The 23,572-nt window shown below is 46.9% G+C and overlaps 1 protein-coding gene across 1 annotated transcript in view; it reads left to right on the top strand.

Annotated features, from left to right (window-relative positions):
* Positions 1 to 23,572, top strand: part of SLC22A4 (solute carrier family 22 member 4) — a 45,473-nt gene that overhangs the window by 7,936 nt on the left and 13,965 nt on the right. Inside the window, exons 2-5 of the mRNA XM_080672895.1 lie at positions 7,695 to 7,798; positions 9,564 to 9,718; positions 16,843 to 17,014; positions 21,074 to 21,200. Of these exons, the coding sequence (XP_080529021.1) occupies positions 7,695 to 7,798; positions 9,564 to 9,718; positions 16,843 to 17,014; positions 21,074 to 21,200 (558 nt within the window). The remainder of the gene's footprint in view (positions 1 to 7,694; positions 7,799 to 9,563; positions 9,719 to 16,842; positions 17,015 to 21,073; positions 21,201 to 23,572) is intronic.

Genomic DNA, 23,572 nt, shown 5'->3' with positions numbered 1-23,572 from the left:
GGTTTTTGCCCTCTGAAAGGTAGTCCCATTAGAAGAGAGAGCTCTGAAGCTGTCCCTACAGAAAATAACTTCATTTGAAAGTGTGCAGGAGTTGAAGACTAAGAGTGATGTTGACAACAACGTAGACTGTGGTGATAAAGAAGAGGAGGATAGCAGCTAACCCAGGTCAGCTAGTTTACCCATGGAAACCAGAAAAAGAAACAGCTCAAAGCATCCCTCCCAGAGTCAGAACAAACCTCAAAAACTACTCCTGCAAAGGGATTTGAATTAATTGAACTAGACTGTGGGATAATTTATGTGCTAGGGGATTATTGAAAACAATAAAACTATCAGCTGGGTCTGATATCTGCAGAGGCAAACAGCTTAACAGGAAAATAAGAGAAAGAGATAGTAAAAAAGAGCCCTGCTAAAACCTTTGTCACCCCAGGGTGACTATGCACAGGCCCAACCCCGTGCCCTCTGAAGAGCAACATGAGAGGCTTCACCCTGAAAGGGAACCAGACATCACTTAGAGTCCAGCCAAGGTACTAAAAAAATCAACAAGCAATTAAAGACAAGCCTCCCTAGGGTGTGGGTGGGATTCAATGCTCAGAGTTTCCATAATATATTTCCTAACATGTCCAGTTTTAAACAAAAGGAAATTAGAAGACATGCAAAGCAACAGGAAAAAATGACCGATACATAGCAGAAAAAGCAGGCAACAGAAACTGAATGAAAGGGCCCAGATATCATATTAACAAAGACTTCAAAGCAGCATACTTAAAAAAAGTAAAAGAAGGTATGATGACAATGTCTCATCAAATGTAGAATACCAATTAAGACAAAATTAAATTTATGTATAAAAATTAAGTAGAAGTCCTGGAGTTGAAATATATAGTAACTGAAATTAAAATTCAGTAGAGAGCTTTAATTGTATATATGAACAGGCAGAAGAAAGAATCAGCAAGCTTGAAGGTAGAACAATAGTAATTATGCAATCCAAAAAAAAAGAGAGAGAGAAAAAGGAATGAAGAAAAAATAAACAGAGCTGTAGAGGAATGTGGAACACCATTAAGCACACCAACATATGCATAATGGAATACTAGAAAGAAAAAAGAGAAAAACAGAAAAAAATCTAGTCAAAGAAATAATGGCTGAAAACTTTCCAAATTGTATGAGAAACATTAATCTACATACGTCAGAGCTCAGCAAAGTCCAAGGAGAAAAAACAAAAAAAAGTTCCACACACAGACATATCATGGTAAAACTGCTGAACGACAAACACAAAGGGGAAAATTTTAAAGCAGCAAGAAAAATATGACTTCATATACTAGGGGACTCCAATAATATTTATGTTTGACTTATCATCAAAAACAATGGAGGCCAAAAGGCAGTGGGATAACATATTCACAGTGCTGAAAGAAAAAATATGTCAACCAAGAATCTTATCTCTAGCAACACTTTCTTTTGAAAATGAAATAAAGAGCCCTGGCCAGTTTGGCTCAGTGGCTAGAGTGTTGGCCTGTGGACTGAAGGGTCCCAGTTTGATTCCGGTCAAGGGTACATGCCTGGGTCATGGGCTCAATCCCCAGTGGAGAGCATGCAGGAGGCAGCTGATCAGTGATTATCTCTCATCATTGATGTTTCTATCTCTCTCCCCCTCTTCCTTCCTCTCTGAAAGTAATAAAAATATTTTTAAAAAAGAAAATGAAATAAAGATATTCCCAGATACACAAAAACTGAGATAATTTTTTGCTAGTAGTACTTCCTTACAATAAATATTAAAAGAAGTTCTCCAGGAATACATTTTTTTTAAATGCAAAACATGCTCTGAAAACTACAAAGCATGTTTGAAAGAAAGTCAGGACCTAAATAAATGGAATGACATCTCATGGTCTTGTGATAGGCCAAAATGAAGCAGAAGACTTAATATTGTTAAGATGGCAATACTCTCCAAGTTGATCTACAGATTCAATACAAAAGATACTCAATATTGTTAGTCATTAGGGAAATGCAAATCAAAACCACAATGAGATACTTCTTAACACCAATGGAATAGTTATAATTAAAAAGACATACAGTAACAAATGTTGGTAGGAATAGGGAGACTGTGGTGATAGAGCAGAATAATGCTACTATGTACACAAATGTTCATAGCAGCATTATTCATAGTAGCCAAAAATAGAAACAACCCAAATGTCTATCAACCTATGAATAGTTAAATAAAATATGTTATTTCAATACAATGGTATATTATTCAACCATAAAAAGGGATGAAGCACTGACACATGCTACAACATGGGTGAATCTTGAAAACATACTTAGTGGGGGGAAAATCAGTCATTAAGGGCCACATATTGTATGATTCCATTTACATTAAATGTCCAGAATAGGAAAATCCATAGAGACAGATAGTATATTAGTGGTTGCCAGGTCCTGGGGGAAGAGAATGGGAATTGACTGCTAATGGGCATAGGGTTTCTTTCAGGAGTGGTGAAAACATTCTAAAATTAGATAGTGCTGATGGTTGCACAACTCTGTGAATAATATACTAAAAACCACTGAACTGTACACATTAAAAGAGTGAATTTTATGGCGTGTAAATTATATCTCAATATAGCTGTTATAAACAAAAATAATTAGCTTCTTTTTCCCCAACAGTCAAGAAATTTTCAGCTTTAAATAGCAATTAAGTTATAAGAAAGAAATTGGGGTGATGTATATTCTATTATTAACTAATTATACTTCCTATTTTCCCTGGAATGAAAAATAACTATAAGAGGATGTGACCGAAATATAGTTTTCACTCTTAAGTGGATTAATGTCAGATTTTCATGTACACTCATCTCTAAGATTGAAGTCCATTTATAAAGGGATTTTATGCCTATGGTAAAAGCCTTTTGGTCACTGAATACAAAGTTCTTGTTTCTGAGAATCTCTTTTGCTTAGTCAGGTTTAAGTGTAACCTGCTTTGCTTATTCATTCATGCTATTTGTTCTAAGTCATGGTTTTGCTTAGGACAAAGGTGTGAGGTTGGTAGAAAGGGAACTGCCATTTAGGAAGGTCTGTAATATGTCAGACGCTCTACTTACATTTCTTGTCAAATGCTCACAGTATCCCTAGGAAGGAGTATTACCGTCTCCTCTTTGACGATGAAAAAGCAGGCTGATAGGTGTGAATGAGTAGCCCAAAGCCACATAGCCGTAAGTGACAGAACCCAAGAGAGTCTGTGCACTTAGCTCAACATCAGGCTGCCTTCCAGAGTTCTCACTTCTCTGCAGTTCTTTATGGTCCTTTATACCTTTGATAAATGCGAAAACCTTGGCTACTTGGAGAGTTCAAGGTTGAGGATGATTTTCAAAGGACAAAGTGTGACACCACACGTTTTCCAAACTCATTTTCCATTACTCCTAATTGTTCAGCATTTGTTCATCAACAGTTTGTTAAGCATCCGTCATGTGCCTAGGCTTGTGCAAGCATTAGTTATCTCAAATAATTATATGAATAGGTTCATTTTTTAGAACTCTGTCCATCTGGAGGAGATAGAGGAAGGGGTGCCTCTTTTCTGCTCTAGCCAGAGAGCAAGGGCACAGTGGCCCAGGACAGCTGGGCTAATGCACGCACATGTGCATACCTGATCTGTCCTATAAACTATGCTTGACCTTGAGCTTTGTGGAGGCAGAAACCATGTCTGTTTTGTACCCCACACAGAGTCTGGCCAAGAGCAGGTGTTCAATGACAGTTGGATAAATGATTAAGCAATTTCCTTTACCAATCCACTCGAATGTGGGCTGGTCACATCAATGCTCTGTGCCTTCATTTCCTCATTTGGAAATGGGGATAAAGAGAGTACCCATTTCACATGGCAACTTTGAGATCCATGAGACAATCCAATGCACACAGTTAGCACTCAATACACTGTAGTTGTCATTCCTGTTATTACTGCTGGGAGGGCTGAGAGGCACATTCTTCTATGGCAAGAGTGACCTCCTGTCCCCTTTTGCCTGGTGACCTGGGTTTTTATTTCTTAAAGCAGCACTGAAGGCTAGCTGGTCCAGCTACATGGAGCTCACTCTGCTCTGTTGGGGAAATCTTGGCCTGAGACCCTGAGGATGAGACGGACATAGTAACACTGAGAGGACACGTCCAGTGCCCCTACTCTGCACATCTTGGGCCAGTTGGTTCCCGCAATCCACTCTCTCGCTCCGGGGATGTGTGGGTGGGTGGGTTATGCTTCAGAAATGTTAGAGTTTGACCTCCAAGCACAAGTCCAGAGGAATGCCAGCTAGCTCCTCACCAGGCCATCCACCTCTGAGCGTGTTGTGTAGATCTGTGAGGGGCCCAAGGCACAGGTCTGTCCCATCAAGGAAAAGACTGTCTCCCACTGAGCCTATCATGTCACTGTTAAGCACAGAGAGTTCCTTGGGGCCCTGGCTAGTGAGGCCCCAAGACACACCCCTCAAACGCCAAGGGTCTGGGACAGACAGGGCCTGAACTCCCCAGGAATAGCCCCGTGGAGAAAAGGGCTCCTCTTCAGGCTGACAGCTGGCTTACTAGACTGCGGCCCCGGCCCCATGAGCCCCAGCTGGAACTTGGTCTGCCAACCCTGTGTCCTATTACCAGGCCCTTTGCAGCTTTCCTAAAAGACTCCTTGGACACAGCAACGCCCCAAGAGAAGATCCAGCCCTGGAGCCACCCCAGGTAGCACTGAGGTCCAGCTGCCGTTCTCTGCTGGGTATGAGCAGGCTCTCTGAAAGGTAGATGGCAGCCTGCATGGGCCTGGAGCAAGTGGCTGCTGTGACACACGGCCACCTCCTGTGTAGCATGATATGGACAGGGCTTCTTGAGCCCTTCTTCAAGGAGGGAAGGGGGACCTAGCGCCATGGCTGCATGGCCTCCAATAGGAGAATGATAGAGAGCTGGTCATTGCTCACCCTTCCCAGCACTCCAACTCAGAACTCCTTCCCCTGCTCCATTCCCCAAAGAGACCAAATGGACCCACTACTGAGCCGACTCTGTGGGCATGCAACCTGTGCAGTCACCAAGGGCCCATGCCTGGTTTTAATGGTCTGATATTGACGTCTTGAAATTCTTAATCATTTTTTAATAAGGGGGTTCCAGCATTTGCCGTTTGTGTGGGGTCTGCAAATTGGATAGCCGGTCCTTCCCACAACCTCTGCTCATGCGATGCTAGCTCCACTCCTGACAGCCTTCTTCTTTCTTTGCTGTCTCTACATCTTATCTCCCCTCACCTAAGGCAAAGTCCTGGCAGAAAAAGTTTTAAAAAATCACAAAGGAGAGAGACCGCATTGTCTTCAGAAGAGCTTTTCTGCTCCACTGCAGGTGGAATGGTGATGATTGATAATGGACACATTGGTACTCCTACCAAGCTGAGATCTTCTTGGCTCAGTCCAAGGCTGAAGGCTGTGGTGGAGGCCTCCTTCCCCTAGTCCTGCTGACACATTCCTTGCCGAAGTGTATGGGATGGAAGTTCATTTTATCCAGCCTTTGGAATTCATGTTCAAAGCAGATGTATACAAGGTTGTAGAGACCAGAGTTGGTCACTCATATGCCCTTTTACTTGCTATGACTTCAGACAAACCCCAGTCTCAGAGCCTCAGTTTACTCTTCTGCAAAATGGGTCACACTTCACATCATGAGGCTTTGAACTCTCAATTGCTGATCTTGCGATGTGTTGGAACAGATCCAAGCTCTTTTTTGACACTTGGGCCAGTGAGTTTTGGAAGTGGGTGGCCATTAATTCAGGTGCACATCCTGTCTACCTTTTCCCATCCTTTGGCCAGGCCCATGAATCTGGCCATACAGCTTCGGAGGGTTTGTGACCTTTCCCATGAAGCCCATTCAGGTTGGTGAAGCAACCCTACTGTGGGTGTGGTCTCAGGACTCCTCCTGGGATTGTGACTGAGGGTAGAGAGCTGAGTTCCTGGGCCACATTGTTTTTCTCCTGCAGAGCTGTGCTTGGACGTCCCTCCTGTGGTCAGCATCGTGGGCACCAGCAGAGGCAGCCTCATGGATCTTGCTGTTGTCTTTAGGACAAGGGTGTTCTCAAGGACGCTATCCTCACCATCACAGTGACCCCTTTGTGGAAGAAAGTGTCTAGGAGAGACTTCTCTCAGGTCTCGGTACTCAGGAGCTTCTGCAGAACAAGATTATCACTGTGTGCACTGCGGTCCTGAGCGCTGAGCGGCTGGGATGCTCAGAGCTGACTTCAGGGCCTCCCTAGCAAGTAGGCAGGACCCTGGGCAGGGCAGCAGGTGGTCCGTCTCCCCTCAGCTGGGTATTTGGCAGCCCTTCCTCCCCTGTGCTTTCTCTTTGCCCCAGTTCCCTTGGCTTTTTGTGTAACACTCTTCTTTTGGAATTGTTCTTATACACACCTCTCTCTGCTGCAGAATGAGGTGTGACAGAAATATGTGACTTCATGTTTAAATCCATTTCAGGGAAGTTATGAGCATTAAGAATGGAATTGTTTTGAGACTGTCATGAAGCATCACCACCAGCAAGTGGAGCTGGGGGTGGGGTGGGGCCGGAAGCAGGGACTCTTTGCTCTGGACCAGCGATTTTCAACCTTTTCCATCTCATGGCACACACAAACTGATGACTGAAAGTCTGAAAAATATATATATTTTGTGCCGATCTGACAAAAAAAAATAGGTGTAATTTTGATTCATTCACACTAGATGGCTGTTGTTATGTTGGCTATTGTTTTTTATTTGGCAATCTGCAGGAAAAGAGGGCAGGGCCCCTGACTAAACAGTCAGGTATTGCGTGTTTTAAAAATTCTTGTGGCACTCTGGTGTGCTGTGGCACGCTCCTTGAAAATCACTGCTCTAGACCAATCATCTGGCCACACACAACAACCTCCTGACCCACAGCTCCCAAATACTCATTGGCACCTGCTTATTTTTTAAATAAATGAAAGTTCATTGAACACATGTTGAAATTTGTGCAACCTCCCTTGAGACTTTTCTGACTTGACTTAAGTCAAGAGCTGGGAGGAACTGGAACGCTGGCTGAAACCCTCATGTTATCGATCAACCAGCAGAGACTTGTTAGGGCTACAGCAGCCCCGGGGCCCTGGGGAATAGGAGGGCCCCACTTCTGGGAAGGCTGGGTAGGAAGGAGGGTGGCGGGCTGTAGATGGGAGATAAGGGTAATTCCCCTCTGGCTCATTGGGGCCCGATCCAGGCTTCTGGTGTGAATGGACCAGGGAGCACAGGGTGCTCTGAAGGAATCACAGACCCCCTGGGACCACTTGCACTTTTAACAAGGCAGAGGAAACTTTATACCTGGACCAAGTGACCATGCCCCCTGCCCCGCCCCTCAGGAGTTTCTAACACCTTCGCTCCATGCTCTGACACCTTCGCTCCGTGCTCTGACGCCTCCTGAAGTAGACATGCCACCTCTGCTTCATAGACTGTGCAGCTGAGGGTCACCAGTCACAGCCGTGGCCTCAGCTCGCTTCTCACTGTGTGATGCCAGCAGAGCCAGGGCATCACACTCCCTTTCGGAAGAGGAAGGGGCTCTCAGGGAGGACAGTGACTTGCCCCAGTGAAAGGTGGTGCGGAGCCCACCCCAGGGCCCTTTGCACAGTGGCGAGCCTGCCCTGGCCGCTGTGCTGCTCTCCCCGGAGCGGGGCTGGGGCTGGGCCGCTGGGAGGCGGGCTCACACCTCACTCACGCTGTTTTCCCTGGCAGTGGAACCTGGTGTGTGACGACGACTGGAAGACGCCGCTCACCTCCTCCTTGTTCTTCGTGGGCGTGCTCATTGGCTCCTTCTTTTCCGGACAGCTGTCAGACAGGTAGGGAGGCTAGGAGGAAAGGAGGGACAGGGCCCCTTGTCAATTCCCTGTTTGTCTTGGGATCGAACTGAATTCAAGGTGTTTCCACCCAGAGAAAGGAGGCCCCTCAGGCCAGCAGGTCCGTGACAGGAGGAGCCATGATGCCTCCTGTTTTTCCTACCCTCAGCCCCTTTCCGGGACCCACTGGAAAGTGGATCCTTGTATTGCCAAACTCTTCAAAAAAAGGTGCGCAGCTGCCCAGCTGGTGTGGCTCAGCGGTTGAGCGTCAACCTATGAACCAGGAGGTCAAGGTTCCATTCCCAGTCAGGACACATGCCTGGGTTGTGGGCTCGATCCCCAGTGGGGGACTTGCAGGAGACAGCTAATCAATGATTCTCTCTCATCATTGATGTTTCTATCTCTCTCTCCCTCTCCCTTCCTCTCAGAAATCAATAAAAAATACTTTTTTTTAAAAAAAAAAAAAAGGTACACTGCCATCACCACTGCCTCCCACCCCGTCCCTAACTCTTGGATGACGTGATCTGTCCACAAACAGCCGTCAGCCAGCGTCAGGGCCAGACAGTGAGCAACTGCTTGCTAATGTGCACCACCTCTGCTGTGGACCGGGCCCTGGCCAGGCCCGGGGGCCACAGAGCTGATCTCCAGCTCACAGACTCGAGGAGAAGGCATCACAGCTCCAGGGGGAATGCCCGCTGACCCCCAAATGTTCTGTGGGGATAGAGCAGAAAGGTGGGAATGCTAAGTGGCAGTGTTGAGAAAACTCCCAAAGAGGTGGCTGTGCCGCCCCTACAAAGCCCAAGGGGACCCCAAGCTCAACAGCCTGAGACCTGAGTTTGGAAAATAGGGTGGCAGACTGTTCTGCTCACACCTGTGATCTGTTCCTCCCATCAGTCACTATCAAAATGGGAAATTAAGATTTAAGCCAACTACAGGGTCACTAATGAACGTTCCTGGAAGCGACACTTCCCACAGAGCAGTGGTTCACAACTTTGGTTGCACATTAGACTCACTTGGAAAAATTGTTTCATTCTCAATGTCCAAACTGCATCCCAGACATAAGAATCTCGGAGGCGGGTACAGGCACCAGCATTTTTTGAAGGCGATTCCAAGTGCAGCCAAGGATGAAGACCGCTGCCATAGAGGGAGTCTTGGTTCTGGACACATAGAAGTCCCGTGTTGCTGATAAGAGATGTGCCTGCTGTCTGTGCTGTACCTACCTTCTAGAAATGTGGTGGCAGCTTTTTTTTTTTTTTTTTCCCCAAAGAGGAAGGGAAAGGGAGAGAGAGAGAGAAACATCAATGATGAAAGAGCATCATTGATCGGCTGCCTCCTGCACGCCCCACACTGGGGATCGAGCCCACAACCCGAGCATGTGCCCTTGACTGGAATCGAACCTGGGACCCTTCAGTCCCCAGGTCGACGCTCTATCCACTGAGCCAAACCAGCCAGGGCTGGTGGCAGCTTATACCTGTGGCTCGTTCTCAAGTGATTTCCAGGTGGTCCTTGCATAAGTTGCTCTGTGCTTTTGAAATATGGTGGTTCCACAGGAGGCTTAGACTCTCACAAGGTAACTCCTGGGCAGATGGATGCCTGACACCTCACCAAGGAGGGACCGGAGAGGATGTGAATGACGGAAAAGCCTGTCATAACCCCAGCCCCCAAATGAAGTCTACAGCAGTGCCTGACTCGGTGCTTCCCACACCCCAAGTTGCAGGGCCGCTGTGACCTGCCGGGGCCATGTTTTGTGCTGTGCTATCGTCTACAGGTTTGGCAGAAAGAGCATCCTCTTTGCAACCATGGCTGTGCAGACTGGCTTCAGCTTCCTGCAGATTTTCTCCATCAACTGGGAGATGTTCACCATTTTATTTGTCATTGTCGGCATGGGCCAGATCTCCAACTATGTGGTCGCCTTCATACTAGGTAAGAATGGCTTCTTACCCTTGGGGCTTCTCCTTCCAACGCTCTGAGAGGCCCGGGAAGAGGGGGGCACGGAAAAGCGCACAGGGAGTGCTCTTACCCAGTACAGAAGGAAGCACCTCAGCCTGTGAGCTATGCCTCCAAAATGGGGTCAGCTTGGGATGTGGGGGTGCCACAACTCTTTGATCAGACATGGACAAGGCAGGCACTCACAGAGAGCCAGCTCTGTGCTGGGTCCTGAAATGTGGTGGTGACTAAGAGTTCAGGCTGGTGGGAACCAGCTACATAATAACTGAGACACATTTTGGGAGCATAGGGCTTGAGAGAGGCATAACGTGGGGGGGCATTGGGGGAGGGATTTCTGTGATCTGAGCTGTGAAAGCTCGCGACTTCTGCCTGGGACGGGGCAGAAGAGTGTTCCTGGTAGCTGTGCATAGCCCATGGAGGGACTTAGGAGAGCTGGTGTGGCCAGTACACAGGTGGGAGAGGCACCTGTCAGACAGGAGTTCAGTGCCAGCCCGCCACCGTTGGGCAGATTGGCTCGCACCCTAGAGCATATCAGCTGTGTGCAGGACCAGTCTCGTTGCTGATAGCAGTCCTGTCTCCCAGCAGCTGCCTTGCTTTTGGAATATCAGGCTGCAAGCTGAAGGCCACGAGAAGGTCCCCAGGGCCCTCACCAGCTTTTCCTGGGAGGAAGTGAGGTGAGCTCCAGGCAGGTTGATCAGGGACTCCACAGGAGTGAGGGCCCCTAACATGCTCTCTGAGCCCACCTGCTCTCTGAACAGGTGAGAGAAGGGGACACCTCTGGGACAATAGACACCAAATTCCATGTCTAGTGTGATAATACATCATTGTGGGCTCACTGCTATCCCAGTTTATCCCTATTGTCACAGTGTAATGATTAGCAGTGCGCCTTCAATGAAAGTCTAATGATGCTTCTTATCTCAAAAGCCTGGATCTGCTAAGACGATTCTAATCCCTTTTGAGTGTGGATGACTCATTGGATTTGGAGGTGCTGTGTTTTCTTAGTTGAGGATGTGTACACCCTTTGTTGGGTTGCCAAGATGGAATCATTCAAATTCCACTCCTTTAATCATTTATGAAGAGCCCTGCCATGGGCCCAGCCTGGGTGTCTAAACTGGGGAGGAGGGGAGGGCATGTTGAAACCACATGGACCTGGTAGATAGCACCCTCTTCACAGGCTCCAGCAGGAAGGGGGCCTCTCTCTTCCCTGTAGGGAAAAAGAGAGGAGCAAGTGCTTTTTTCTTTCTTTCTTTAAGAAAGTCATTTGTATAAGGGACACCGACCTTCAGGACAATGAGGCTGGAAAGCAGAGATTGGAGGAATTTGGGGCCGAAATTGTCTGATGGGGCCCAAGGACACAGGGTTTTGGGGCACAGCAAAGTCTATCCTTCTCATTGTCTAAATTCCCCAGAATCTGTCTTCCTTGTGGTGACCTTCCCAGTATCTGAGAAGCCCAATGTATGGCTCTGCTTGGGCCAGAGACTAAACAGGCTTCCTCAAAACAGAGAGCTCTGCCAGAGGCCAGCACACCCTTGCCGGAGGACATAGAGGACCATCGGCAGTAGAAGGCAGAGAACTGTGGTGAAGCCAGGGAAGCCCTGTTACTGGGAGTGGGAGCCAGGTGGGGTTTGTGCCAGGCATGGCCTCCCTGGGGTTCTGCTGAGTGGCCGGCAGTGAGATCTGCCTTTCCAGCGGCACAGGGTGCTTCGGGGACCACGGAGCCTTCCCTGTATGACTGGATGCGGCTGGGGCAGCCCACCCTAAGTGTCCTGCAAGGAAGCCTGCCCAGCTGGCCCTGACACTACAACCTACTCCCCTCCCTGCTGCCCATGCTGAGAAGAGGGAGAGGGCCAAGGGGGAAGGAAGATCATGGAAGATGAGTCAGAGCCTAGATGTACCAGCCAGAATCAGCGGGCAGGACGCTGGGTGCAGCTTCAGCCTGGGCCCCGGGCTGTTGTAGGGTGCTCTGGAGCCTCCCTGGCTGTAGTTTTACTCAACTGTGCTCTGTGGGAAGCTGTTGACTTTGTGTCCTTGTACGGGACTCTGTGTTGGGTTCTCAGGTCTGAACCTTCTTAAGGGAGTCACTGAAAACCAACCTGACCCTGGAACCTGCAGGCTCCCTCGTCAGCGCCTCCGGTGGGTGAGGTGACAGGACCAGTCAGTACAAGGGCTCCACTGTGGCTGGCTTACCTGCAGCACAGCAGCTCCCTCTGGCGTTTCAGGGCTAACATGGTGAATTTCTGGTTTTGACTAAAATAAACCAAAGGCTGGAGCCTGGGCTCACAAATTCTGTCTAGGCCTTCACTTTGCCCTCTGGCTCTAGAGAAGAGTTGGCAAGACTCTCCAATGATGATCCCCAGTTTTAAGAGTCTTCACATTAACATTAATTCAAGGATCTGAATTACTCCCATTCTCTAAGTGGTGCAGAAATGGATCCTCTCCTTGCTCTGCTTTTTAAAAAGCCTGCCAGAGTCAGAGGAGACAAGAAAAGGGGCGAGAAGAGCAATGCTACCCAAGGGAACATAAAGGGGCTCCACCTGGAGAGGAGTAATGGGACTGGTTTAGGAGGAAATGACCACTCAGGACAAAGGACACTGACCCTCCCCACACTCCAGCTGCCATTACAACCTACTACTGTTTCCCAGAAATAACGCCTTCCACCTGTCCACAGCTTGCGGGTAAAATGCCAGCGACATCCCTCATGACTAGCTGCTTAAATTTATTCCACACACTTAACTGCTTCCTGTCTGGAATGATCCATTAATTTTAATATTTTCCCCGTACTCCTAACATCAACCTCCTATGCAGTATTTGTTCCAGTATGTTGAACTATTTAAAGCTTTGATAGTTCCTTTGATTAGTATGCAACTGTTTGCATCTTCCTTTATTACTTTGGTTACCAGAAAGCTTGGGAAAAATTGAAATTTAACTATACCAATTATGCAGCCTTTATCAGTCACATATTTTTAAAATGTTTTTAAATTGAGATATAATTTGTATAAACATACTACTCTTTTAAAGTTTATCACTCAGTGGTTATTCGTATACTTACAATGTTGTACAACTATCAACTCTATTTAACTCCAGAATGTTTCATCACCCCCAAAACACACCCTGTACCCATTAGCAGCCACTCCCCACTTCCCTCTTTCCCCAGCACTTACAACCACTAATGTACTTACTGTCTATATGGATTTGTCTATTCTGGACATATCTGAGACATGCAATCATATCATATGTGGCCTTGTGATGAAGTCCTTCACTTAACATTTTCAGTGTTGGTCCATGTCGTAGCATGACCCAATATTCCATTGTAAGAACATGCCACATATTGTTCATCCATTCATGAGTGGATGGACATCTGGGTTGTTTCCACTTTCGGGCTATTATGAATAATGTGCCATGAACATTCAAGTACGATATTTTTGTGGATATGTTTTCGGTACTCTAGGGTATGTACCTAGGAGTGGAATTGCTGGGTCTTATGGTAATGTATGTTTAACCATATAAGGAACTGCCAGACTGTTTTTCCAAAGTGATCAGTTGAATATTTTTATTCTTTACTCCAAGACATAACTTTTAACCTTTCTTTATATTTTATTTTAATGCTATCATCATTTTATTACATTCAAAATCTTCAAGGGATTAAATGGGGTAGAAATACATTTTAAAAGATGCAGAAATTTGCTGACACCCCTTGTTTGCACCGCACTACTTTGTGAGGGAAGAAGCAAGGACTCACTCCTGTTTTCAGGGAGCTCACATCTGGTTGGCAGAGGCTGAGAATACAATTATTACTAAGGACGTGGGTCATCATGGGTGAGGCAGGAGGGGGGTGCAGGTAACTTTTATGGGTATACGCAGAGATGGGAAAGGTTACTTGTAACTAGAATGATCTGTGAAGGTTCATAGAGGGGAGATAGGAGGCCCTGAGCAGGGGAATATTTGTTAATTTGAAGAGAATTCTGAGTATTTTCTGGGGAGCAAAGAGAGGTTTTGCTGCCTTCCATTGGGTCTCTTGGTCAAAGGCACTGTACTTTCTTCCATCATTCCCCTAACACCTAGCACATTTCAACTGTTTGACCAGAATAAAGGAATTATGTTCTTGAGCACCTACCATATGCCAGACACTCTACAAGTCACTTTACATACATTATCTCAGTTCCCATAGTGATAACTTCATAAAGTAGGACTATGAGTCACTTGAATAACAGATGAGCATCAAGGAGCCCAGGAACCCCTGGGTCCTACCTCATATCCTGGCAACTGCACCATGGTCTTGTTTCTTAGCCTGGGTCAGCGGCAGGCCTCTGTTGGTCATTCATGGAGGGGCGGGTCTTGCCTCCACTGGGAATGGATTCAGTAGTGCCTGACTGGATCTAGGACTGACTACCACAGAAAGGCCCTGATCAGCGTGGAAGTGAGCCTGGCCCTCTCTGAGTCACTCCTTCTTGGAGAGAGTGCTCGGATAGTTGGTGGTGGCAATCAGTGGGCAAACATTCTGGCCAGAGATGCCCCTGTAGCTTAGATGTCAGAGTTTTACTCCCGAGAGGCACCCAGAGGCCCTACCAGACCAAGACCAACTGGTCTTCAGCTGGTTCAAAGACCAGCCCAGGCAAAGAAAATGCAAATCCTCCCTTCTGAAAGGAGATATGGCCTCACCCACACGTGTCTCCTTCTTCAAGTTGAAGGTCTGCTTGATAGGGCCTAGGCTCTGTCCCCAGATTATTTTTTTCTAGACGTTACCCATAGGTCAAACAGACCAGACTTGCCCAGTCAGTGTTGCTCAGTGGTTAAGTGTTGACCTATGAACCAGGAAGTCACGGTTCAATTCCTGGTCAGGGCACATGCCCGAGTTGTGGGCTTGATCCCCAGCAGGGGCCATGCAGGAGGCAGCCAATTGATGATTCTTTCTCATCATTGATGTTTCTATCCCTCTCTCCCTCTCACTTCCTCTCTCTGAAATCAAGAAAAATATGCATTTTTTTAAAAACAGACCAGACTTAAATCCTGGCTGCCCCATTTATTACATATGTTTGAATTTAGGCAATGTGTTCCAACTCTTTAAGTCTCAGCAAATTACATTATAAGATAGAAGTAATATTCTTCTATGATTATTGTGAAGATTCAAAAAGATAATACAGGGAAACACTCAATCTGGAACCTGACACAAGTGCCTACCCCCCCCCCCAAAAAAAAAATGCTAGCTATGAAGATGATGATGGTGATGGTTTAAGAAGGTGATTATCTGAAAGTCGGAGAGCAGAAAGTCATGCTAACAAGCAACTATTCAGGTTCATGCCATCCATATTGATCCATGCACAGAAAGGCAAAGAGGTAGATTTACGAAGCATCTGTCCCTCATGGTTCCTCAGCAAAGTCAGAACAACTCTGTTCTGGCCTGGGACCCAGACTTAGAGAGGGAGATGATCCAGGAACCTAGTGGTATAACTTCTCTCAGATCAGGGCATGGAACTATGAGGGCGCTCCCTTGGCCTCATGAGTCTACAGGATTTCTCACATGGTCCTGTGCACTTTGTTTCCCACAATCAAATCCTCTGCCACTTCACTTCTGAATCTCCGCTCAGGAATAAAACATCCCCCATTCATTTCTATGTCATGATAATCCAGGCAAAGTGTTTAGAAACCATGGCATGGGCAGTCTTCCTATGGAGTGGCAGGAAGGTCATTAATGAAGTAAGAAAAGATCTGGAAATAACATTCATGATCCTCAAAATGGTCAGGCCCGATCCTTGGAAATGAATTTAGGGCTGAGAAATGCCTGGGTGGTTGGGTCTCTTGTCCACAGTCTGGGATAAGAGAGGCACCGGTATTGGCCATGTCTATCAGTCTGGTTTTTTCAGAGGGAGCCTCAGAGGCGTGTGGCTCAGTCAGGCTGAGTAAGGAAGAAGTGGGGCGAGGGCCGGAACAGGTAGGCGTGGGAAATCAGTAATTTTACTACTTCTCTGTAATTAGCCCCTTATTCCTTAGTCTGTGCTTAGGGCATGTAAACATGATTGAGAAAAGCTGTCTTGAAAGCCAAACTTGAATGACGTTAGAATGTTCTATTTTGTATTTTCCGGGCTACTTCTCTGTAGTGGTGGAAAGGCTTCAAACAAAAGGCGGAGCGCTTGCCATTGGCCAGATCTCCGCCCCTGGGGACCACGAGTGGCCTGTGGAAAGGGCCTGGAGCTTCTCGACAACAGAAGGAGCTTGTTCTTGGATTCTGAAGGGCGGGCGGCTTCTCTGGGAGAACTGGTGCCGAGCCAGCCATTGTGGCTCTGAGCAGAGCAGGACCCAACAGCCACCTGCGTGTCCTTTCCCAAAACAGGGCCCAACACCAAGCAGTCTTGGGCCTTTGTGCTGTTCTGGGAAAGCTCAGTGGAGTTCCCTGCGTGTGTGGCCAGCTCTAGGGCCTCTGTCTGCCAGGCCAGCAGAACGGCGCCTTCTTTCTTTCCTGGTCTAAATGGCCTGTGTCTGCCTGGGGCTGATCCCTGGGCACAATGTGGCTGCAGGGGAACGCAGCCCCTGGCTCCTGGGCCTGTTCTGTGCACAGTCCAGAGCCAGCTGGATCCCATGTATCATTTCTCAGGGCTCAAGGGAGACTAAGAGTGTCCTAGCACCACTCAGTGACTGAGCGCTCCAGTGATTCCTGAGAGGCCAGTGTCTGTGTCTGTATGGTGGGGAACAGTGGGAAAGGCTCGTGCCCCCACGAAGCGCCTCAGAAGAGCCCCCACTGTCTCCTGGACCACCTCTTGCTCCTCACCCTGGGGCTCTGGTTTGGAAATGTGGCATTCCCAGAAGACGTTACCTCTTGGCGCTGGGCTTGCTATTTCTAAGACATGAAATGATCTAAAAAAAAAATTTAAAAAAATGGATGGCTCTTTTAAAATCTCATGAAAACTTAGCTTTCTATAAGGTGATAAGTCTTGAGTCACTTCCCACCTCCCTCCACCCTGACCACTCCTGCCCTGGGCCACGAGAAAAACGGCTTTTCCCTTCTGTAAGTGACTATAGTTTGAACTCTAACTGCCAGGTAATGATGTATAAAGCAAATATTAAAGTGAGTTAAAATGCTAATATTCCTCCCTTGTTTTGAACAGGAACAGAAATTCTTGGCAAGTCAGTTCGTATTATATTCTCTACGTTAGGAGTGTGCACATTTTTTGCAGTTGGCTACATGCTGCTGCCACTGTTTGCTTACTTCATCAGAGACTGGCGGATGCTGCTGCTGGCGCTGACCGTGCCGGGGCTGCTGTGCGTCCCGCTATGGTGGTGAGTGTGGCTCAGCCCCAGACAGCCCCCTGCTGCTGGCCAGCACAGCCTGGAGCCGAGAGCCTGGTGCTGACCCTGGTGTGATCTCACTGGAGCTGGCTGAGGCTGGGCCTTGAAGCCCAGAGACTGTTCTCCTGGCTGGGTGGGTCTGTGTGCTGGGGTTTGATTCTCCTCTGTCCCACAAAGCACCCTTCGCAGGAAACCCAGCCTTTCCCCTCCCCAGTCTTGTCTGCTGTTGGTGGTGGTTTTTATTTGTGGAGATGGTCTTGTTGGGTTTTGTTGTTTAGAACTTCACCGCCCCTCCAACCCCAGGTGTTTTGACACTTTTCTCTAGGAACTCTCTTTCTCCCTATGGACTCAACTAATGTAGTTTCTGTCCTCAAGCATCTAAGGAGCGCCTATTTATCTGCTTTGTCTAGAAGGGTGAGAGAATTACTTTCCTTTAATGAGCTGTCAGAGAAATGACCTCTTCTCTCCTCCCTCAACCCGCCAACCCCATTTTGACACATGAGTATGGGAATCACACAATCACAAAATCACTAGCCCTAGGTTTTCCCTTTATGGTTATGTGGGAGACTTCAGGTGAGAGAGCAAATTAAGAAAAATGGAATCTGGTCCCAGCCATACCCTCTTTTTGGGGAGTCCCCATTTCTTTGGTTTTTCACATTTAAGCAAGAGGAAAGGGGATTTCTTCCATCGCTGGGTCTCTCTCTCTCTCTCTCTCTCTCTCTCTCTCTCTCTCTCTCTTTCTCTCTCTCTCAATTCTTTTTTGTTTGGTTTCAGGACATCGAAATCAAATCTCCCAGTAGTGCCCTGGTCAGTGTAGTTCAGTGGTTAGAGCGTTGGCCCATGCACCAAAGGGTTTCAGGTTTGATTCCCAGTCAAGAGCAGGTACCTAGGTTGCAGGTTCAATCCCCCAGGTTCAGTTGGGGAGTGTGCGAGAGGCAATTGATGTGTGTCTCTCACATCGATGTCTCCCTCCTCTCCCCCTCTCTCCCTTCCACTCTCTCTAAAAATCAATGGAAAAATATCCTCAGATGAAGATTAACAACAGCAACAACAAATCTCCCAGCAGTGACTGGTTTTATCGAACTGTTTGAGTTCTACCTACTTGCACACAGTGAATGCTTCTTTGATCATTTTTTGGAACTCACACTTTAGACGAGCCCTCCTGGTTGCCCTGTCCTGTGGACACGCTGCCTGGAGAGGTGCCTAGCAGTCCGTTATCTTGCTGCAAGTGTTATGCAGCCATAGAGGCCGATAGGTAGCACATATTGGTTTTGTTGAACCAGATGGCTCAGGTTGGACCCACTCCAAGCTACTATCTTCTTATGACCTCTAAGACTCTATGGTTTACCAGTGTAAATTTTTGGCATGGGTGTGCATGGAGGGAGAGAGCACCTTTTCCCCCTTATTTCCCTGGAATTTGAGGGACAGTGTGTTAAAGGTTAGCTACTATTCTGATTTGGCGGTTTCCCCTGGAACCCAGTCTGATGGCAGGAAAGCTTATGGTGAACAAGGGCAGGCCATTATCTACCCAGCTCTGCCTCCAAGGAAAGCGAGGGCAATTTTCTGGAAGAGGAGTCACCATCATCATCATCATCACACCCTCGAACCACAAATCCTTGCTAACCGAATCTAGTGTAAATGCTTTTGGTGATCCAGGGCTCTCTGAAGACACAAGATTATTCATAGGTTATTTTCTGCCTTCAGATGAATGATTTTAATAATTGATGTTCCCTGGCTCTCATCCTTTTGGCATAAGAGACCAGTACTTTTAACATATGTTAAAATCAAACTTATAACTGTATACTTCTATGAGAGAGAGAGAGAAAAAAGAAGAGAGAGAGAGAGAGAGAGAGAGAGAGAGAGAGAGAAAAGAAGAGAGAGAGAGAGAGAGAGAGAGAGAGACTAAAAATAGAACGGTTCTGATTGATTAAGAGATTAGTAGGGATTTTAATTTGTGGGACTTGGATCTTTCTCTCGGGACCAAATAGCACAGCAAGGAATAACTCTGATAGGTCAGCCCCTTGAGTTTCCAGCGGAGAAGGCCCATCCCATGAGGAGCGGCCTCACTCACTCTTGCCCTAAGGAGAGTCCTATCTTCTGCTGCCCACGGGCTGGTCTGGGAGTGCTCCTGGCTAGGGGCACACTGTTCAGGGACAGCACCGCCCCACAGAGACGCAGTCCAGGGCCAGCACTACAAGCTGCGTGCTGGTCCTGCAAGGTTAAAACAATAGTCTTACCATTTTCCTACAAAAACAAAATCACTTTATTCTGAACATCTTGTCCTTACGGGTGGGCCTTCCTGAAGCGATGCTGGAACGATGGGCTGGGAGGGTGTGGGGATGCTTCAGGCTGCTGGGCTCTCTGCTACCCATCAGTGAGTGACACAGACTCTCCAGCAACCCCCGCCCCTGTTCATTGTGAATTAAAACTACAGAGAGACTATGGTGTACAAGCTCGCGTGGTGCTCCACTGACTTTTTAAGTGATCAGCTAGACTTGATTCTTCCTACACCGAAACCCATGGCAGTTCAGCAGTAGGGATTGCAGTCAGCCTGAGTATGTGGGCTGGAAATGGGAGGGGAGCAGAGTCATTGCAGGTGGCTTGGGGATTTTTTACGTCCCAAGTTCGCTTTAAAAGGCTTGCCCACAAGTTTGAATGGAGTATGTGATAGAGGGTGGGGAGGGAGCCCGTAGATGCACCATGGGGAAAGCTTTGCAATATCCAGCTGCCTAAACATTAGGAACCTGAGGCCAATGATGCCCTCAGGGCCTGTAGTAAGAAAGATGGGATATTTTTAAGAACAACCTGGTTGGGGAAAGATACTGCTCAGAAGCCAAAGTGCCCCTGATGTACACAGTGGCTGTGTGTAAGACCCCTAATTCTGCACTAAGACAGTAGTCACTAGCCACATGCTGCTCTTTAAATTAAAATTGGTTAAAAACAAATGAAATTAAAATTCATTTCCTCAGTCACACTAGCTCAATAGCTGCACGTGGTTAGTGGCTACTGTACTGGACAGCCCAGCTCTAATTACTGAAGGTCAGTGGCCTGACATCACCACGGTTGCAACGGGGACCACGTAAGGGCATCTTCTGAAAACTGCAAACTGGGTTCAGTTTTCAGCCATTGTGCTGGGAGGCTGGGACAGGGAGCTGGGGTTGGCTATTTGATCAGTTGTCTTTTGCTCTGAGATCATTCCTATTGAGGCTTTGGAGGGGCCCATTTAAGTAGAGGCGGCCTCCGTATCTGCTGCACGTAATTTACTTTCTAAGTACTGATGAATAGGTAAGGAAAACAAGAGCTGACAGAAGAATGGCTAAGAGATTCTAAGAAATAAAAATTGGGAAGGAATTTAAAAATATAAATAAATATGTGCATGATAAAAATAAATAGAAAAAGAAAAAAATAGAAACATTAGGAAAGAAGTCAACTGTGTTTGACCATCAATTAAAATGTAGAAAGATGGTATAATTTTTAAAATTAACTTTCTAGACATAAAAAAAGACAACATTGGCTGTCTCCCCAAATCTGGTTTGGGGGCTCACTGACCCGGGAATCCGTTGAAGTTGAGGAGGACAGCCCCCAGGAGGAGTCAGGGCACCCACCTTCTCCTCTGAGGAGCACAGTGCCCTGGCCGTCCTAACACACAGACTTGAGCGCAGCACCAGCTGGGGCTCCAGGGAGTCTCCTAGGGATGGACACACAGAGACACTGGGCTGTGTTTCTTTTTAAGAGCCACACTTGGCTATTAAGTTTTTGATGGCCGTCTCCAGCTCCCCTGGCTTAAACCCATGCACAGTTAACGTTATACCTTACACTGCTCCTGGCTTCAAACTCAACTGATGATCAGTCTTGTTATTTGTTCAGAACTTTGAAACATGAAGGTGCTTTTATTTATTCCTATAATCAACGGAAATATTATGAGGCCTCTGCTTTAAAAAAACAAACTAGAATTTTACAAAATAAAAATTATTTGGGAAACAACTTATGGTTAATAGTATCAAACCCTGCCTTTGTGGAAAATTATAAACCATTAAAAATGAATTCTAGGTTTATTCCTGAATCTCCACGGTGGCTGATATCCCAGAGAAGATTTAGAGAGGCTGAAGATATCATCCAAAAAGCTGCAAAAATGAACAATGTAGCGGTCCCGGGGGTGATTTTTGACCCTGTGGAGGTAAGCATTTGCAGATGTTTTCTCTTGAGGTCAGTCACGCATTCTTGATCTTAATGGAATTTAATTTAATTCAATGTATTTTGAGTGCCCACCAGGTACCAGGCTCTGTCCAAAGCCTTAGAGACACAACAATGATTAAATTCTGAGATAAAACCCACCATGAAGAGATGTGTGTGAATTAAATGCTATAACATATGTAAACTGCTTAGCATAGAGCAAGTGTTAACTAAACATTAGTTCCCTTCCTTTTTGCAAGTTCATCTCCAACTTTTTATTGGTATTGCTCCATACCATTGATGCAGCTACATACTGGTGAATACATATTATATATATACTAGGGGCGGGGGGTTCCTCAGCCCAGCCTGTACACTCCCACAATCTGGGACCCCTCAGGGGATGTCCTCAGGGATTCCTGTGGGATCAGGCCTAAACCGGCAGTCAGACATCCCTCTCGCAATCCGGGACCGCTGGCTCCTAACCGCACGCCTTTCTTCCTGCCATGAGGCACATTGGACCTAACTGGATGGGTCCACGGAGGGAAAGGGAGCTTGTGCTTTCCCAAGGCCCAGTCTCCTCCCCTGCTCACCTCCCAGGTAGAGTCCTCTTTAGGAGGATCTGCAGAGCCCTGCACCACAAATGCAGCCTGCTCGGGATGGTGATGGAGAGTCTGCCAGATGCTCATGTTAGCCATATGCCCATTTCTCAGGAGAGGAAACTGAGGTACAGAGAAGTTAAGTAATTTCCCCAGGATCACACAGCTAGAAGTCTCACTAGATCTCTCCAGTGCCAAAGTGCATGCACTTACCCGGGCTTCTTTACCTGATATGAGGAGCAGTGGTGTTAACTTGGACAGGAAAGAATGAAAAGTAGTATCATTTGGAAAGCAATCTCAAGCTTCTCAGATTTCCTTTCTGACACATCTCCAACTTGCTTGGTGCCTGGTCCAAAGGCATTTTGGTGGCTCCACACAGGCCAGGCATGAGCACTGGATACAAGAATGTTCTTGTCCTGAGGTTTCCGAACGTGGCTGCCTATCACAATCACCCAAGGGACCTTAAAATGCAGATTCCCAGGCATCTGTGCACCCCCCCCCCCCAAGAAAGAGTGTGATTAAGCAGGTTCAGGTGGGACCTAGCAACCTGCATTTTCACAAGGGCCCTGTGGAAGCACCAAATGTCAGCACAGGCCTGACTCACGGGTCCCATCTGTGCATGGCACTACTCCCAGAGCCCTCCAGGTTCCCTCCAGCTATGCAGGGGCTTTGCTTTGTGGTCGTAACAGAGCAGCATGCTCCAAGTGGTGTAGAAGAAACAAGGTAATATGCCTGTGAGCTGCGTGAGGAGGCGTCTATTATTCCTGAAAGAAGGATGCTAATATCTGGGGAACACCAGCTACAAAGGTGGGCTGGCGCCCTCACTTCTTTTATCATAGAACCTCCTTCCTCAGCCTCATTGTACACACACCATGGGGCCACAAAGTCCTTGCACTCTATCCTAAAGAGATTCCCCACCTCAGAGCCTTGTAACTTTTTAGTTTTAATGCTAATAAGCTTGGTTATCTAGATTCCTAACATATGGTAAGTTAACATCAGTAAATTAAAAGTAAAGGAGGCCTCAGAGGGAAGGTGGGGAGGGGTGGGTGGGAAGAGATTAACTAAAGAACTTATATGCATAGCCCATGGACATAGTGTGGTGAAGACCTGGGGTAAGGGGCAAGGGCAGGCTAGAAGGGGTCAATGAGGGGAAAAGTGGCGGCGGGGAGACATATGTAATCTTTCAACAATAAAGTTTTTTTGTGTGGTTTTTTTTTTAAGTAAAGGAGGGGAGCCCATTGACAGTAGTAAGAAATTGCCAGTCACCACTAACAGCTAGCATCTTCTCAATGGCACAGTAATAATGTTAACAGTTAACATGTATTGGGCATTTACGTAGTTCAGGTATATGCTAAGCTACATTTAATCTTCTCAACTCCATATATATATTGTGGGGACACCATGGTGTCCCTCCAAAATGTATACGTACTTAACAGCTGATAGCTCAATTGATGTTTCTTTCTTTTCAGGTTTAACCCATTGGAATTAATTGTTCAAAGTGTGTATAGTTTTTTGGGGGCATCCTATTTTACAGAGAAGTAAATGGGGGCTGAGAGAGGATAAATAGTAACTTTCCCAAGGTCCCACAGTTAACTCAAATCTGTTTAAGTCTGTTCTGACTCAGAGACCTCAACAAGAAAAGTATAAAAAGCAGGCAGGGACCTCAAGGCATATAGCCCTACCCACGAAAGGATCACAACGCAGTGTATTCAGCTGCCCATAGTGATGAGCATGAGGCAAGGAACGGCTATGCTAGCAGGCTTTCTATAAGAGACAGTGG

This window comes from Plecotus auritus, assembly GCF_963455305.1.
Source record: "Plecotus auritus genome assembly, chromosome: 6".
NCBI lineage: Eukaryota > Metazoa > Chordata > Mammalia > Chiroptera > Vespertilionidae > Plecotus > Plecotus auritus.
Note: the sequence above shows the minus strand (reverse complement) of the source record. Positions and strands in the feature narration are given on the sequence as shown.